Source organism: Polistes dominula, unplaced genomic scaffold (genome assembly GCF_049000335.1).
Source record: "Polistes dominula isolate Pdom_NZ unplaced genomic scaffold, Pdom_raw_medaka contig_25, whole genome shotgun sequence".
NCBI classification, from domain to species: Eukaryota; Metazoa; Arthropoda; class Insecta; order Hymenoptera; family Vespidae; genus Polistes; species Polistes dominula.
This window is the reverse complement of record NW_028301094.1, coordinates 400,045-415,053: the sequence shown is the minus strand read 5'-3', so window position 1 is coordinate 415,053 and position 15,009 is coordinate 400,045. Positions and strand designations below refer to the sequence as shown.

Here is a 15,009-nt window from a genome sequence, read left to right as displayed (position 1 = left end):
TTTTCAATATATTATTAGGGACCCATATAAAAAAAAAAAAACGTATAATAGTATTGTACAATAGAACGATACAATTTGCAAAAATATTTCTATAATAATGATATTAATATTAATTGTGTCATGTTCGTGTATCACGGTATCGAATAATCGTCTTAGGTATTTCAATCGGACGGAACATTCGTGGGAAAATTTGGATCATGCGGTAGTGGACGTGGTCAACTAGAACATCCACATTACATAGCGGTTAGCAACACCAATCGTGTGATCGTAAGCGATGGGAACAATCATAGGATTCAAATATTCGACGTTAATGGTCGTGTATTGAGTTCATTTGGATCCGAAGGTTCGGACGAGGGTCAGTTTAAGTTTCCAAGAGGAGTGGCGGTCGATGAACAAGGATACATCGTTGTTGCTGATTCCGGAAACAATCGAATACAAATCTTCAGTCCGGAAGGTAACTTTTTGAAATCTTTTGGTGGCTGGGGAAGCGGAGATGGAGAATTCAAAGGTCTCGAAGGTGTTGCTGTTACATCCAATGGTAATATCGTCATTTGCGATCGTGAAAATCATCGTGTACAAGTATTCTGATGTTTAAATGATAAAAATCTTCATTCGTTGTTCAATTGACACACGTGTGTCCATTTGTAAAGAAAGAAAGTCTCGCGTGTAACTGTGTTTGATTCGTTAAATTAACCCTCCAACACCTACGGAGCATTTCTCAACGTGTTAGAGAGAGAACTATACACGAATGTATGTTGTTGTATTGTGTATGTACGAGGAATCATTATTTATCAAAGCGTAGAATCAATCTCTCAATTATTACGATAAACGAGAACGTTAGAAGCTTCCTTGTAATCTTCCACAATTAATTTTAAGTATAACCAACCGAGTCTTTTTGTTTTCTTTATTCAAGAAATAATTTATAACAATTCATAAAATAATAATAGACTTTCAGTCATATTATAATCGATTGCTCATTAATATTTTCTTTTTATTTAACTGTTAATCACTTTTTGATTTCATTTTCATTCGTTCTTCCTACTTTCATCATATCCTATTCACTATTCACTTTTATTCATTTTCGTCTCTTCTAACTTTAAGAACAAACTCACATTTTATGTTGAAAAAGAATTCTTGAATTTGTATTACGAAACGAAGAGTTTGTATCGTTTGTATATGCTTGAAAGAAAATAAATCGTTGCGGAAGGAAATGTGTAATAGAAATCATTTTCGTTCATTTGATGATTAATTCATATGAATTATTATTGAACATCACCTACCTTTTTCAACAATCAACACATTGATTCACTTGAAATTAGAAAAGAAAAAAATATATATATTTCAACGTAAGATAAATCAGGAAAATAAGAAAATGAACGAAAGGGGTAAGTCAAAAGGTGAGTGAGTCAATAAATATATAATTTATTAAATGCAATGTTGAAATGGTGTAACAATAGAAGGGCAGGCGAACGATGATCGCACGATCATCGATCCTAGAGTGGACAAGAGGTAATTTCACCACCCCCGCCTGACACCCCCAGATCGGAAATATATAGATAAAATATTTGTCGTTATTTATTTACAAGTATTAGTTGAACGTTAGTCGATAAATAATAAACAGTAGCGTAATCCTTTATTTAATATAATTTAATAATGTAATAATTACGTTTGCGATAATAAAAATATTACAAGAGATGGAGGCTTCTTTACCATTATTCGTTATTTTTTATTTTATTTTTTTATTATTTATGTGGTTTTTTTTTTTTCTTTTCTTTTCTTTTCTTTTCTTTTCTTTTCTTTATTATTTTTATTTTTGTTAATTATTTCACTAAAAGTAAACGTGTACGTGTAATTGCGCCGTCCCCGTTTCAAAATGATCCTTCCGGACGATTATTATCGAACGTCTATCTTCACCTTTTTATTTATATTTTTGTTTTTTTATTATTTATAATTAAATGCGAGTATGTCACACATACGTATTTCAAATCAAATGTTTCCTTTCTCTTTTAACTCTCTCTCTCTCTCTCTCTCTCTCTCTTTTATCCACTTTGAAATAGTTCCTCGTCGACGAGAATTCAATTACGAAGTGAACGACGTTCGATGTAAACCATCAGGAAATTTTGAAACGCCTAGACTAGAGAGACATGTCGAAACAGCTGTCGAAACCATCAACATTCCGGGAATATCGCGAAACTTTGCGACGATCGACGGGATATGCAACAAATTATACAATTTATGTATGTATGTCTGTTCTGTGTGTTGTGTAAGTGTTTTAAAAGTAAATACTTGTTTCGTATGTTGAAATCTGTTAGCGTGAGTGTGAGCGATCATAAAAACGTGTAACTTTCTCTAAGATAATCATAGAAAAATGTTTTAAGTTGCTTGTCCTGTATGTGTAAGTGTATATTTGTGTGTGTGTGATGTGTGAACGGAGAACAATTTACAAGCGAGGGTGAATTTTCCATCACCTTTTTTCTTTTATTTTTTAAACTCTCTCTCTCTCTCTCTCTCTCTCACACACACACAAACTCTTTTCGATTTTGTTCTTTTGTTCAATGTTCCACACCCTTGCTCGCTCGCTCGCTCGCTCGCTCGTTCGACCGTCTGAATTATCACAACGAAAGTACGCAACATGCTTGGACGTTATTTTGATGTCGAGGAGAGTACACAACTTGTGATATACCTCGGTACGACTAGAAATATGTATGTAGGTATTATTTATGTAACACGAACCAGGCAGGCAGCAAGCAGGTACGAAGTGACCATGTCTTAATCAAGGAACAGTGTATAGAAAAATGAGCTAGGCACCGATCCGATCGTTTCGACCCTTTCGACAATGTGATACGTACATTTCACAGAGATTGTCTCGCGTCTTTCGATCTCCGCGAAACGAAACGCTTAACAAATTATCTCCTTTTTTTATACTTTTTTACTTTTTTTTTTTCTTTTTCATGTGTCTCCCATTTCTCCATATGGTTTTTTTTTTTTTTTTCTATGTCTTCAGTATAATCAATGGCCAGGTGGTAATCACGACGAAAAAAATTCAACAAAATTCACTTCACAATTTACTTCCTTTAATTACAATTATTTTTTTTTTTATTGCAAGGTAAATCGTTTGAGATGAATTTTCTTGTCAATTCTTTTGTCGCAATGTGTATTGTATGTGTGTACGTGTGTATTTGTTCAAGTGAATGAGAGAAAAAACGAAGCTTGAAGAAAATAATGTACGTAAGGGCCCCGTCGTGTTTAAAATACCTCTCTCCGCGGAGTTATCGAAAGAATTATTATTTTATTTATTTATAAATTTATTTTTTTATTTCTAATTTTAATCGAAGGAACGACGAAGAAAAGAGTTTGTATCCTTCTCTCTCTCTCTCTCTCTCTCTCTCTCTCTCTCTCTCTCATTCTTTTTTCATTCTTTTACACTCTCATACTTTTTTGTTCTTTCTCTCTCTCTCTCTCTCTCTCTCTCTCTCGCTCTCTCTCTCTTTTTCTCTCCGCGTTTGCGAGTTGCAAAATTCACGCGGCGCCCTGTAAATGTACGTATCGTATGTTTCTATCTTTTCTTTTTAATTTTTCTTTTATCATCTTGTTACTTTTTTTTTTTTTTTGTTAAGTTTAGATTATTTATTATTATTATTATTTATAATTAATTATATTTTTTGTTGCATTATATTCTTTAATCTTGGACTGGACAATTGGAAATACTCGAATCCTATAGCCGTGAATCAATCATTCCCAATTCATTTGAAGAGAAATTTCTTTTATTATTATTATTATTATTATTATTATTATTATTATTATTTTTTTATTATTATTATTATTATTATTTAATGTTATGTTATGTTATGTTATTTAATTAATAATTTAAGATAATTAATTGTTAATTTATTTTTGTGTGTAATCATCTTTTTCATTTAATTAATTTTCTGCTATACCTACTGATTCGTCATCTGCGTTCTAAAAAGTTAGTTTGAAAAGTGGCATGACGTACTCCTTTTTTTTCTCTCTCTGTTTTATATTTATTTATATATATATATAGGTATGTATATTTACACGTGCATGTGTATGAGTGAACAAATGTGAACGCTTCATACACGTGCATACGCGTAAACATACATATATACATCATCATCATCATCTGTTGTTGGTTGTTTTATCGAGTTTAATCGAGTAGTAATAAAGTTATAAGTAATTAGTTTGTAATTAATTAATTAATTAATTAAAGTGGCAGCAGTTAGGCCATGCGGCTCCTATCAACTATTCGTCTTTGACTCTTGGCTTTCTTATGTAGATTTTAAAAATGACCATTTTTTGTTTTTTTCTTTTTAATTCTATTTCCCATATTTTTTTATATAATCTTGGATATATAGAACTTGCGTTGAATTTGTTTCTTGATTCTCGTTTTTTTTTTTTTTTATCTTTCTCTGACATAATAATTTTTCTTTTTTTTATTTTTATCTTTTTTTTTGTTTTTGTTATCTGAAGAATAATTTGTTAATTGTATTTTGTATGTCATTTTAAAATGTCTTTCTTAAAAGTTTTTTTTTTCTTCTGTATCCTCGTTATAAGCGCCTATCCTAGCGATGTCTTTTTAATTTTAATTAATGTTAAATTTTTTTATTTATTTATTTATTTAATTAATTATTTTTCTCTTTCTCTCTCTTTCTCACGCTCTTTCGCGCTCTCTTTCTATCTTTCTCACTCTCTCTCTCTCTCTCTCTTTCGCTCTCTTTCTTTCTTTCTTTCTTTCTTTCTTTCTTTCTTTCTTAAAAATTTGTTTATTCCTCGCTCTCCCCGCGAGAATTTAAAAATCGCGCGTTCAGATTTGAAAATCATTTATGTTTGTTGTATACAATGTACGTAAATATTTTGACGCGTATGTATGTATGTATGTATGTATGTATGTATGCATGTGTTCGAATACAATATATTACATATCCATACGAGAGAGCAGATAATTAATCGGACGGGGGAGGGGGAAATTCCTGAAAATATTTTTTTTTGTTTATCCGTGGCGTCGACTAGCTTAAGTTTTTTTTTTTTTTTACTTTTACTTTAATTATCTTTTTTTTTTTTTTATTTACGACTGAAAAATATCGCGTGCTTCTCTTATCTTCCTCTTTTTTTTTTTACTTTACTTTTTTATTTTATTATATTTTAATTTTATTTTTATTTTATTTATATTTAAGTGTCTCGATAAAAAAAAGAAGAAAAACGGACGCTTTTCGTTCGACGCCGCTTTTTAACATTCGCAGTCATTTGTGCCAAAACTTCCAAACTATCGAAGAAATTTGAACCCTTCGATGTTGATCTCTCTATAAATTCTTCCTTTTTTTTTTTTTTTTTTTTCTTTTAAATCTTTGTCGTCCTAGTTTCTTCGAGAGATCGATTCGCAAGGTGAAAAATTTCGAAACTTGATTGCCACGTACAATTTGGGGGAGTAGAGTACAAGATATTTGTTTTATGTGTGTGTGTGTATTTTATTTTGTTCTGTTTCGACGACGATCATTTTGAAGAAGAAGAAAAAAATAATTTCAATAAGACAAAAATTCAAGAAAGAGAAGACGAAATAGTTGAGACAAGACAAGACAAGAAGAAAAAAAAAAAAACAAAAATAAAAATGATGTATCTCGTTCAGGAGGAAAGACCCATTTGTTGTTTCCTCCGTCGACCACTCTCTCCTCTCGCGCGTATCTCTCACAAAACTTCTCATCTAAACATCTTTTCTTTCATTTTCTCATTCCTACCTTCCATCCAACCTTCCATCCAACCTTCCATCCTTCCATCCTTCCTTCCCTCATCTCATATACAATTTAAATATTCGCTAGCACTCGTGTTTAAATAGATTCTTAAATATGCAATAAGCAAAAATATGAATATAATAATAGTTTTGTGTATGTATATAGAATTAATTATTATTTACTCGTCTTCATCTTCTTCTTTTTTTTTTTTTTTTGGTTTTTATTTAAGATAGGATCATGATTCATTCATTAATTTAACAATGATTAAAAGAGTGTGAGAATGTTTTTTTTTCATATCCATTATTATTTATTATTACTATTATTATTATTATTATTATTATTATTATTATTATTATTATTATAATAGTAGTAGTAGTATTATTAGTAGTAGTAGTAATAGTAGTAGTACTTTTTTTTTATCAATTTTTTTTATGATTTTTATTTTTTACCATCATTTTTAATTCGTTCAACTTCTTTCCTTTCATCTCTGTCTATCTTTCTCTCTCTTTTTTTATGGAATCTTTTTTTTCATTTCTTTCTTTTTTCCTTCTTTCCTTTTTCCCACTTTTTTTTTTTTTTTTTCTTTAATAACTAATAATTTTCTTTAAGCTTAGTGGCATGAGAATGCTCGTTGGAATTGACTCTTGTGTACAATATTTCCATTATTTATTTTTTCACTCTCCTCTTCTCTCCTCCTCCTCCTCCTCCTCCTCCTCCTCCTCCTCCTTCCTCCTCCTCCTTCTCATTTTCTATTTTTTAAATTTACCTCTAATTCTAAACTTCTTTACCTATCCGCAAATTAATACCAATCGTGTCTTTTTAATTTAACAATCTTATCAGTGTCATGTATGTGTATGTGTGTGTAGGTATTTGTGTGAATATAATTCGATAACTAAAACACGTATGTATATATATATGCATATATGTATATAAATGTACCTTGTTTTGAATGAAAAGTAAAAAAAGAACACGCCAAAATTTGTCTGTCTGTCTGTCATTTCAATCCATTGCCTTTTTTACTACTTCAATCTAATCACCCCCCTGCTATCCTCTCTCTCTCTCTCTCTCTCTCTCTCTTTCTCTCTCTCTCTCTCAATTGTTTGTTTAGTTATTTTGTGGAAATACTTTCTTGGATCACCATTAAATTTATCACAATAGACATTTGTCATCTTAAAATTGAGCTTTCTTACGCGCAAGTTACGACTCATAATCCAATTACAACGACGTGTCATTTAAACCTCTCCCTTACTCATTTTATTATTTTTTTTTAATCATCCCCATCACTCCTCTCTCTCTCTCTCTCTCTCTCACACACCTGTTCAATCACACCCTCGCTTTATTTCTCTTTCTTTCGTTTAAATGTTTTTTTCTTTTTTAATTATTATTATTACTTCTACTTCTTTCTTTTTTTTTTCTATACTTAGCCTTTTATTAATATTAATTTTTGTTGTTGTTGTTGTTGTTGTTGTAAATTTACCTCTCACTCTCTCTATACGCTAAAGAATCTTTTTAAAAAAATCCCCTACGCTGGAAGGAGAAACGGTAGGTAGTTTTGTAACAATATATATATATATACATATACATATATGTGTATATGTATATATATATATATATATATATATATTTTTATATATATAATCGACTAGCTTAATCCTAAACGTTTTAACACTACGAAAATTGATTATACTGTGACTTTAAGCACAGCCCGTGGATGAGTCGCCCCCCACCCCGTTCTTCGAAAAAAAAACCCCGATTTTTTATTTGTTTCTTTGTTTGTTTCTTACTTTTTTACCTCTTCGGTTTTTCTTTTTCCATTTTTATTTTTTCTTTTGTTTTAAGAAGAGTTGCTGCATCTCTCTCCTTCCAATACATTCTTCTTACCCTTCTTCTTCTTATGCTTCTTCTTCTTCTTCTTCTTCTTCTTTTTTCATAATCTTCAGCTTCATTTCCATCATCAATGTATCTTATTCATCTTTGATATTTTTTATTCATTTCTTTCTTACTTAATTTGCCTCGACAAAATAACGCACACGAATTTTCCTAAAACGACACCTCGACAAAGTTTAACATTCTCTCCACATCCTTCTCTCTCTCTCTCTCTCTCTCTTTCTCTCTCTCTCTCTCTCTCTCTTTTGTTCAATAAGAAAAAATCCTCCTTCATTTTATTTTTGTTTTGATTTTGAACTACGAGCACGAGAACAGAGCATACGGGTACGACGACTGTGAATAGGATTCGATTATCGCACTAATATTTTCATTTATAAATATATATATATATATATAGATGTGTGTGTGTGTGTGTCAATGTTAAAATATGTTTGTTGTACTCGTGTATGTCCTATGTTTATGTATACATCATTTGATTTTCATTCAAGTGTCTCTGTATGTGTATGTGTGTGTATTCGCGCATGCGCTCGTGTATTTATCATAATTATTATACGTAAAATATAAAAATGAAATATATATATAATTCCGAGTAGAATCGTAAAAGATTCACTGATTTTTCTTTTCTCAAAATATATATTTTTTTTTCTATCTCTGTCTTTCTTTCTCTTCAGCAAATTATTTGAACAGCCCTCCCTGCCTTATTATTCCAAGGACGTCAATTATTTCTCTCTCTCTCTCTCTCTCTCTCTCTCTCTCTTTCTCGTACGTCGAAATTGTGTTGAAATCAACACCGATCGTTTCCACCTTTTTCAATTTTGGTTTTATCGTTTCTGAAACTTAATGAAAATGAGAGTAACATACTTAAGGCAGGGTTCTCGTTCTTTTCGTCGTCAAAATTCACACATGATTAATAGTAATTAAATAAATAAAGAAACATATTGAAAAATGAATAATGTGAGAAGAAAAATAAATGAAATTTTAGTATCAACAGATGTAACACATCAAGGAAGACAATTTTATACCTAAAAATATCATGAAAAGTATGCTGTTAAGGTGGTACTAACGTTGGTATCGCAAACAAATGTAAAAATGTTGGACGTCAAAGTAGAAAAGAAATATTTAAAATAGAAATTTCATTCACACTGTATAAGATAAAAAGCTCTTTTTTGGTTCTCTTGTAGTCCATAAAGAAAAAAAAAAGGAAAAAAAATATTTAATCCTTTCGTTACAAGTTAACTTTGTTTGTTTGTTTGTAATTCGATGATTCTTTGATTTAATAATTGCAATTGAAAGTTTGCCAAAGATATGGGCTGGATCATTTGACATTTGCAAAATGTCGTAACGAAAGGATTAAGCATCAAATGTATTATCGATGAATAAATAAATGAATGAATGAATGAATGAATTCCTTGAAATTGAAAGGATTTTCCTCTTGGAGAATTTACTTTCCAATCGTGTCGCCATTGGCGTTCCTCGTGCCGTTGGATTGACGATCGTTTAAATGACCTCTGGCTTGCCGGCTAGTAGGCTGGCCCCTGGGCTAGATGAGTGCGAGCTTTGGGGGACAGCAACCACCCGTGAAATGCCCACTGGCTGCCTCGCGTTCCCGTTTGCGGCGGCCCTGGCGTTCTGCAGTCTAATTTGTAAGGAAACATTTTTCTCTACATATAATCAATCCAAATTACAATCAGACACCGCTTTTTATCGGGATTAGTGATACACAACACCGAACGATCAAGCAATCCCACGAAACTCGTCAACGACAACGTTAACAGGCGCAGATCTAGCTGTCCTTCGATCCATCACGCTGATTTCTTTCTTTCTTTTTTTTTTTTATTCATTTAATAAGTGAAACTTAAAGAAAAAAAGAAATTAAAAAAAATCGCTCAATCAAATAGAAAAAATAAGGAAAATATTTCATCTATTTCCAGCGCGAAGATCGAAAAACTTCTTTCGTCTACGATGGAAGCTTCGAAATCAACACGACATCATATACATATATATAAAGAAAGATAAAGATTACTTGAATACGAACGCCGCTAATACGAGTAACACGAATGCATCGTTACTTTCTATATGTATATATGTATATGTAACACTGACAATGAAAAACTGCAGTAACTGCGACGGACATCGGTTAGAAGTTCGTGTCGTGTAACAAGGAATACTGATCGTCGTGGTTGAAGCGATATTCAGCAGGTATCGTTCGACGTGTATTTCTTTTTCTTTTTTTAATTTTTTTTTTTTTCTTTTTTTATTGAGCAGTGTTCGCCGAAACGATCGCCCTACTTATTTGGTTTTGTTTTTTTCTTTTTTTGTTGTTGTTGTTACTTACCGGTCGTGAATCGTCCCACGACAAGCTGCATTAGTACACACAGAGAAGAGGGAGACTTTAGAACTTAATTTGTCTTTCGTACGGTAAGCCTTTTTGTGTGCTAACAAGAACTCTACGTAACTAATGTGCGTGCTACATCGTTGCAACAGGAAATGCACGGGGGATAGAAATCTAAGTCTGGTGTACTAACTTGATTTTAGACTGGCGCATAAATTGTTGGATCTTTCGGGCGGCTTGATGAGCCGCTTGCTGATGTACCGCCTGTTGCCTCGAACAAGTTGATCCTGGACGAGACCGATAGTTCCGATAATTGCTTTGAATTACCAGGGCTGCCTTTGTAGCTTGCCTTTAAACGTGAAATACAATCAAAGTAGTTTCAACATTTATATTCTCTGGCAAATTTGCAAGAACAATCGTAGTCGTGGAAGGAAACGGAAATGGATGGATGGAAAGAAAAAAAAAAAAGAAGAAATAAACTTGGCTTACGATCGAATGAGATTTGTATTAACTTGGAAAAAGGTTAAGTTAATTTTGTATTCGCACCGTCGCGGTTCGTTGTAAATGTAGAGGGAGTCAAGCGAGGGTTGGCAAGGCGCTGACGAAAGAGGGAAGAAAATAAAGAAAGAGTTGTTGAATTATTTACGACGCCAATTAAAAGTTTGCCCCGTGCGGCACGTACCTCGAACTCGAGCGTTATCGGGCTGGTTGACCTGAATCACGTTAAATTAATGTGCGGCGAACGTGCATGTCCGTATCTCTCGATAATTACTCATCGCTCGTTAAAATTAGTCGGCTGATCTCGCGAGATTCGAAGGAACGAACAGGACAAAAAGAAAAAGCAAATAGGAAAAAGGAAAAAGAAAAAGAACAAGAAAATCGTGAATGGTTGGTGATTACCTGTAATAAGCGCACTCCTTGTGCCGACGATAATACTGTTGTATGAGAACTGCTGCGTGTCTTTCGGCTTCTTCTTGCCTCTGACGACCCTTGTAACTCCGATAGGCCTTTTGGATCATTCTTGCGGCATGATATAGTTCCCTCTGTTCTCGATCGGACAAGGTCAACCTACTCAAGTCAGCTTCGTTCCCATCGGTATTCCCACCACCATTTCCATCATTTCCAGTGGCAAATTTTCGCTCGTTACAGCTCGGATAGTATTGACCGGCACCGTTCTGATTGTTACCACCGTCTAGTTGCAGCTGCAATTGCAAAAATTCGCAAAAGTCTGCCGTTGTCGGTGGTGGCGAAGGCGAGTCCGGTGTCAGGCAACTGCTGGAAGGACTCGATGGACTCGCTTCGGCGTCGGCATCCGAGACGGAGGCCGCGCCTCCGCTGCATTCACGGTACGAGTCGAACAATTCGCCGGAATCGAGAGGCTAGAAACAAAGTTCCAGTCGCCAAGTGCGTTTTACGTGAGTTACGTGAGCCAACGTTTAACCAATTTAACATCGATTGCATTCACACGCGTTTCATTTCAACAAATATCTACGTAGAGTAATTATGAGTGTGTGTGAGTGTGAGTGTGTGCATCTATAATGTGTAAGTTTTCTAAATATACGTATATATGAATAAATATATGAATAAAAAGCAGTGTAATTCACCATTTGCTCCATCAAAGCATCTTCTAACGGCGACAACGGTGGTGGCGGTGGCGGAGGGGACGAGGAAGAAGACGGAGAATCACCTTCCGCTCTCTTGATCCTTTCCGGTAGCGCGGCTATTATTTGTTCGGCCAACGTCAGCACCCTCGCGTCTTCTTCCCCTATAAAAAGGAATCACCACCCTAGCGAAGATTGTAAAGTCTTATCCCGAACCGCCGAAACCACACCGATCACAACACCGAACTTTTAAAAGCCGTTAACGTACGATGAGCCACATCTCATGTCAATAAAACGTTTAACACCAAGACTCGCCGTTATTTGTATTACACCGGTTAAACGGCTGCGATTATACAGACCGACATCTTGAAGAGAGAGGACACACCGGTGTTGACAATTCCCTCAGTTCCTTCATAGACAGATATATCACTCTCGTTAGAGCGACGTTTATCCGATGACTTTACTCCGAGACTTCTCTATTATTAGCCACCTTTTTCTCATACTTTCGTTCAATAGACAATATTCTTTTTGTCCTTATTAGTTATTATTATTATTATTATTATTTCTATTATTACTATTATGAGTATTATGATCATTAATATTAATAATTATACGGTTGAAATAAAAGTTTCGTATAGGCGATACCTATACCCTATTCACACGAGGTACGACCCGACGCTCGTCCCGTACAAATGAGAGATCATCATCATCATCGTCATCGTCGTCGTCGTCGCCGTCGCCGTAGTCGTCTTAGAGAAAAAATCATCGGCAGGGGCCGAGAAGGTGTTAGTAGGCGGCTAAGAAAGTTAGACTTTTATACAGCAATCATATCCAACACCAGCATTTACGAAGGCCAAGCAACACCAATACTGCTCAAGCTGCAAGAGTTTCAGAGGAGTTTGAGGATAAGTGAGCCTCGACCGCCTGGTCGTCGTTTAGTACGTAATACAGAGACAGAGAAAGAGATCGTGTTTCAAAAGTAAGGGGTTCGCTGTATTAGCTAGGATATATCTACGGATTCAAAGGCCACGCAATACTGTCATTGTCGGAATGGTAGTAAGATCTATCGGCGTGTGTCAGAAAAACAGATTTACGGATAATTACAGATAGATAGATACAGGCAGACAGACAGACAGACAAACAGAAGGGGAAACGAGGAGGGTACGGACCTACGGTCTCTTGAGGGGTCGGAGCGCTCTCCATTCCCTGATCGCCGAGGCCTAACGACGACTCATCCTCTTGCAACAATTCCATGTTGTCCAGGAGCGGGGAACCACCTGTGTTTTTGCGATAAACCCCTTAATACTACTCGTTTGCCTCTAATGATATTACACTCGCACAACTTATGGCCTTTTATACTCTCTAGGACTGACTTACTGTTCGGACGGGGTTAGTAGGGGAGGCTGGAGGTGAGGGTTTTTGTTTTTTTTTGTCTCAAAGGGAAGGCAAATAAAAGGAGTAATTTGATTTGATTTGATTTGATTTACGTGTGGATATTAAGTGTGTATGCGCGTGTGCACGGAGAAAGGGCAGTATAATAGCAAACAAGACTAACACAACGCCAGATCGAGACCGCTGTCTTGAGAAGGCCTCCTAGGGCTAGGGCTGGCTGGTCGCAAGAAAAGCCTCTCGTCTTGCCTTCTGGCTTCGAGCCGATTCAGTTCTTCGGCGATTGCCGTGTGTCCGTTCTCCGCGGCTAGCTCCGTTGCGCTTCTATTTTGACGATCCCTCACGCGCAACGCCATCGCATTCCATCTGCAAAATCGAACGACGAAACGAACGTTTCATCTTTCATTCAGCCACCTTTTTATTCATGACGACATCGTTCGACCAATGGTCGATGCCAACCTATAAAGGATTCTAGCTGTATCAGCGTGACCAGCGGCACAAGCCCAGGCGAGCGGTGTCAATCCAGCACTGTCTTGTCTAAGAGCATCCACTTCAGCGTCCAATACGTTACTCGGATTTTCGGCCCTCCAATGTAGCAACGCGCAAGCTAATCTAGAATATCCCAATCCTGCTGCCAAATGTAACAGGGTCGGTCCACCTGATTGAAGAGCTTCGGCACCGACTCTCCACGGACGAACGACAGCATCCTAAAGGATAATCCCACCATTAGTGTCTCCACTATTGAAATTCTATAAGAATAGTACCCCCTCTGGCCACCATTAAACGTACCTGGCAATAAGCCACCAATCGTTCTTCCAGGTGAGCCGCTGGGGACGGCGGACCTGGTCCTTGCAATCGAGATTCCACATCCGCCAATCGATCCAACAATGCTCTTTCTGGATTCGGCTCGGTTGTAGGTGCTCTTCGATATTCGAAAGCAACGCTGTCCGATACGACAAATCCATCGCATGCTACCTGAAGAGACGCGATACCTGGAGCATGGGCAGGACATTGACAACGCAATACACCGGGTTGAACCAAGCAAGCCTTCACTGGTTCCGCGTCGAAAAGTACCGAATAATTTTGCGAACCATTCCCACCTGTCCATGGACCCGCAACCAAAACCTACGAGTATTTGAAAAATCAATATAAATACATACGACATAGAAATCTTGTTGAATATTTCATATGCGTACTTTGACTCCACCCTCGGTATAACTCCACTCGGGACTATATTCTGCAATCTGGACGGTTGTCCCAGGCTGACATCCAACATCATTTTCATGTCCACCTCTGATATCTGGCTTCGTATCTTCTGCCTCGAAATCGTGTAATTCAGGTAGATCCCCAAACACATCGAAGGCATCCAAGTTGATAAGAACATCGTCGGAGGAATCGATAAAGTCCATCGGATTTATCATGCTATCGTCTGCGGGTGAGGGTGACGGGGAGGGCGGAACCATGTTTGCGGATAACGTTCTCTGAATATCTTCTTGACTCAAGTCTAACATCTTAGCAAAATCTGTAACCTCGGAAGCTGAACTGGTGATAGGCAAGGATTGAACCGTCGTTCGATCCATGCTATCCTGTGCATCGATCTCTTGCTGTGTTTGTTGTTCTCTATCGACGCTGGTTTGCTGTACGATTTGTTGCTCCGTCACTTGTTGCATTTCTACTTGCTGACTCTGCTGTTGCTGTTGCTGCTGTTGTTGTTGCTGCTGCTGCTGTTGTTGTTGTTGCTGTTGTTGCTGCTGTTGTTGCTGTTGTTGTTGCTGCTGTTGTTGTTGCTGTTGTTGTTGCTGCTGTTGCTGCTGTTGTTGTTGTTGCTGCTGTTGCTGTTGTTGCTGCTGTTGTTGATGATGATATGGTTGACTGTTAAGTATCAGAAGACCACCTCCACCTTGAATTTGTTGCAAACTTAAAACTAAAGGAGCCGGCTGCTGGCTCTGAGTCGAATGGGAATGTCTAGAATATACACGTGGAGCCGGCGAAGCTGTTGTCGAGGGCTGCTGACCGCCGGTCGTTGATGAAACCTGTTTGGTATAGTATCGACTTA

The 15,009-nt window shown here is 36.2% G+C and overlaps 2 protein-coding genes across 10 annotated transcripts in view; one reads left to right on the top strand and one right to left on the bottom strand.

Moving 5' to 3' along the window:
• Positions 1-5,624, top strand: part of tn (tripartite motif containing protein thin) — a 49,427-nt gene extending 43,803 nt beyond the window's left edge. For both annotated transcript variants that reach the window (XM_089176459.1, XM_089176458.1), the window contains one exon: positions 157-5,624. In XM_089176459.1, coding sequence (XP_089032585.1) covers positions 157-588 — 432 coding nt within the window. In that variant the 3' untranslated portion in view covers positions 589-5,624. The remainder of the gene's footprint in view (positions 1-156) is intronic.
• Camta (Calmodulin-binding transcription activator) overlaps positions 1,407-15,009 on the bottom strand; it is a 47,625-nt gene continuing 34,022 nt past the window's right edge. For 5 of the 8 annotated variants that reach the window (XM_015332059.2, XM_015332061.2, XM_089176467.1 and 2 more), the window contains 9 exons: positions 14,150-14,986; positions 13,743-14,078; positions 13,413-13,660; positions 13,120-13,319; positions 12,734-12,841; positions 11,568-11,728; positions 10,864-11,342; positions 10,157-10,312; positions 1,407-9,267 (listed from right to left, as the gene is read on the bottom strand). In XM_015332059.2, coding sequence (XP_015187545.2) covers positions 9,129-9,267; positions 10,157-10,312; positions 10,864-11,342; positions 11,568-11,728; positions 12,734-12,841; positions 13,120-13,319; positions 13,413-13,660; positions 13,743-14,078; positions 14,150-14,986 — 2,664 coding nt within the window. In that variant the 3' untranslated portion in view covers positions 1,407-9,128. Of the gene's footprint in view, positions 9,268-9,966; positions 9,992-10,156; positions 10,313-10,863; positions 11,343-11,567; positions 11,729-12,733; positions 12,842-13,119; positions 13,320-13,412; positions 13,661-13,742; positions 14,079-14,149; positions 14,987-15,009 lie in introns of all 8 variants that reach the window. The other 3 variants (XM_089176464.1, XM_089176465.1, XM_089176466.1) reach the window with 3 other exon arrangements.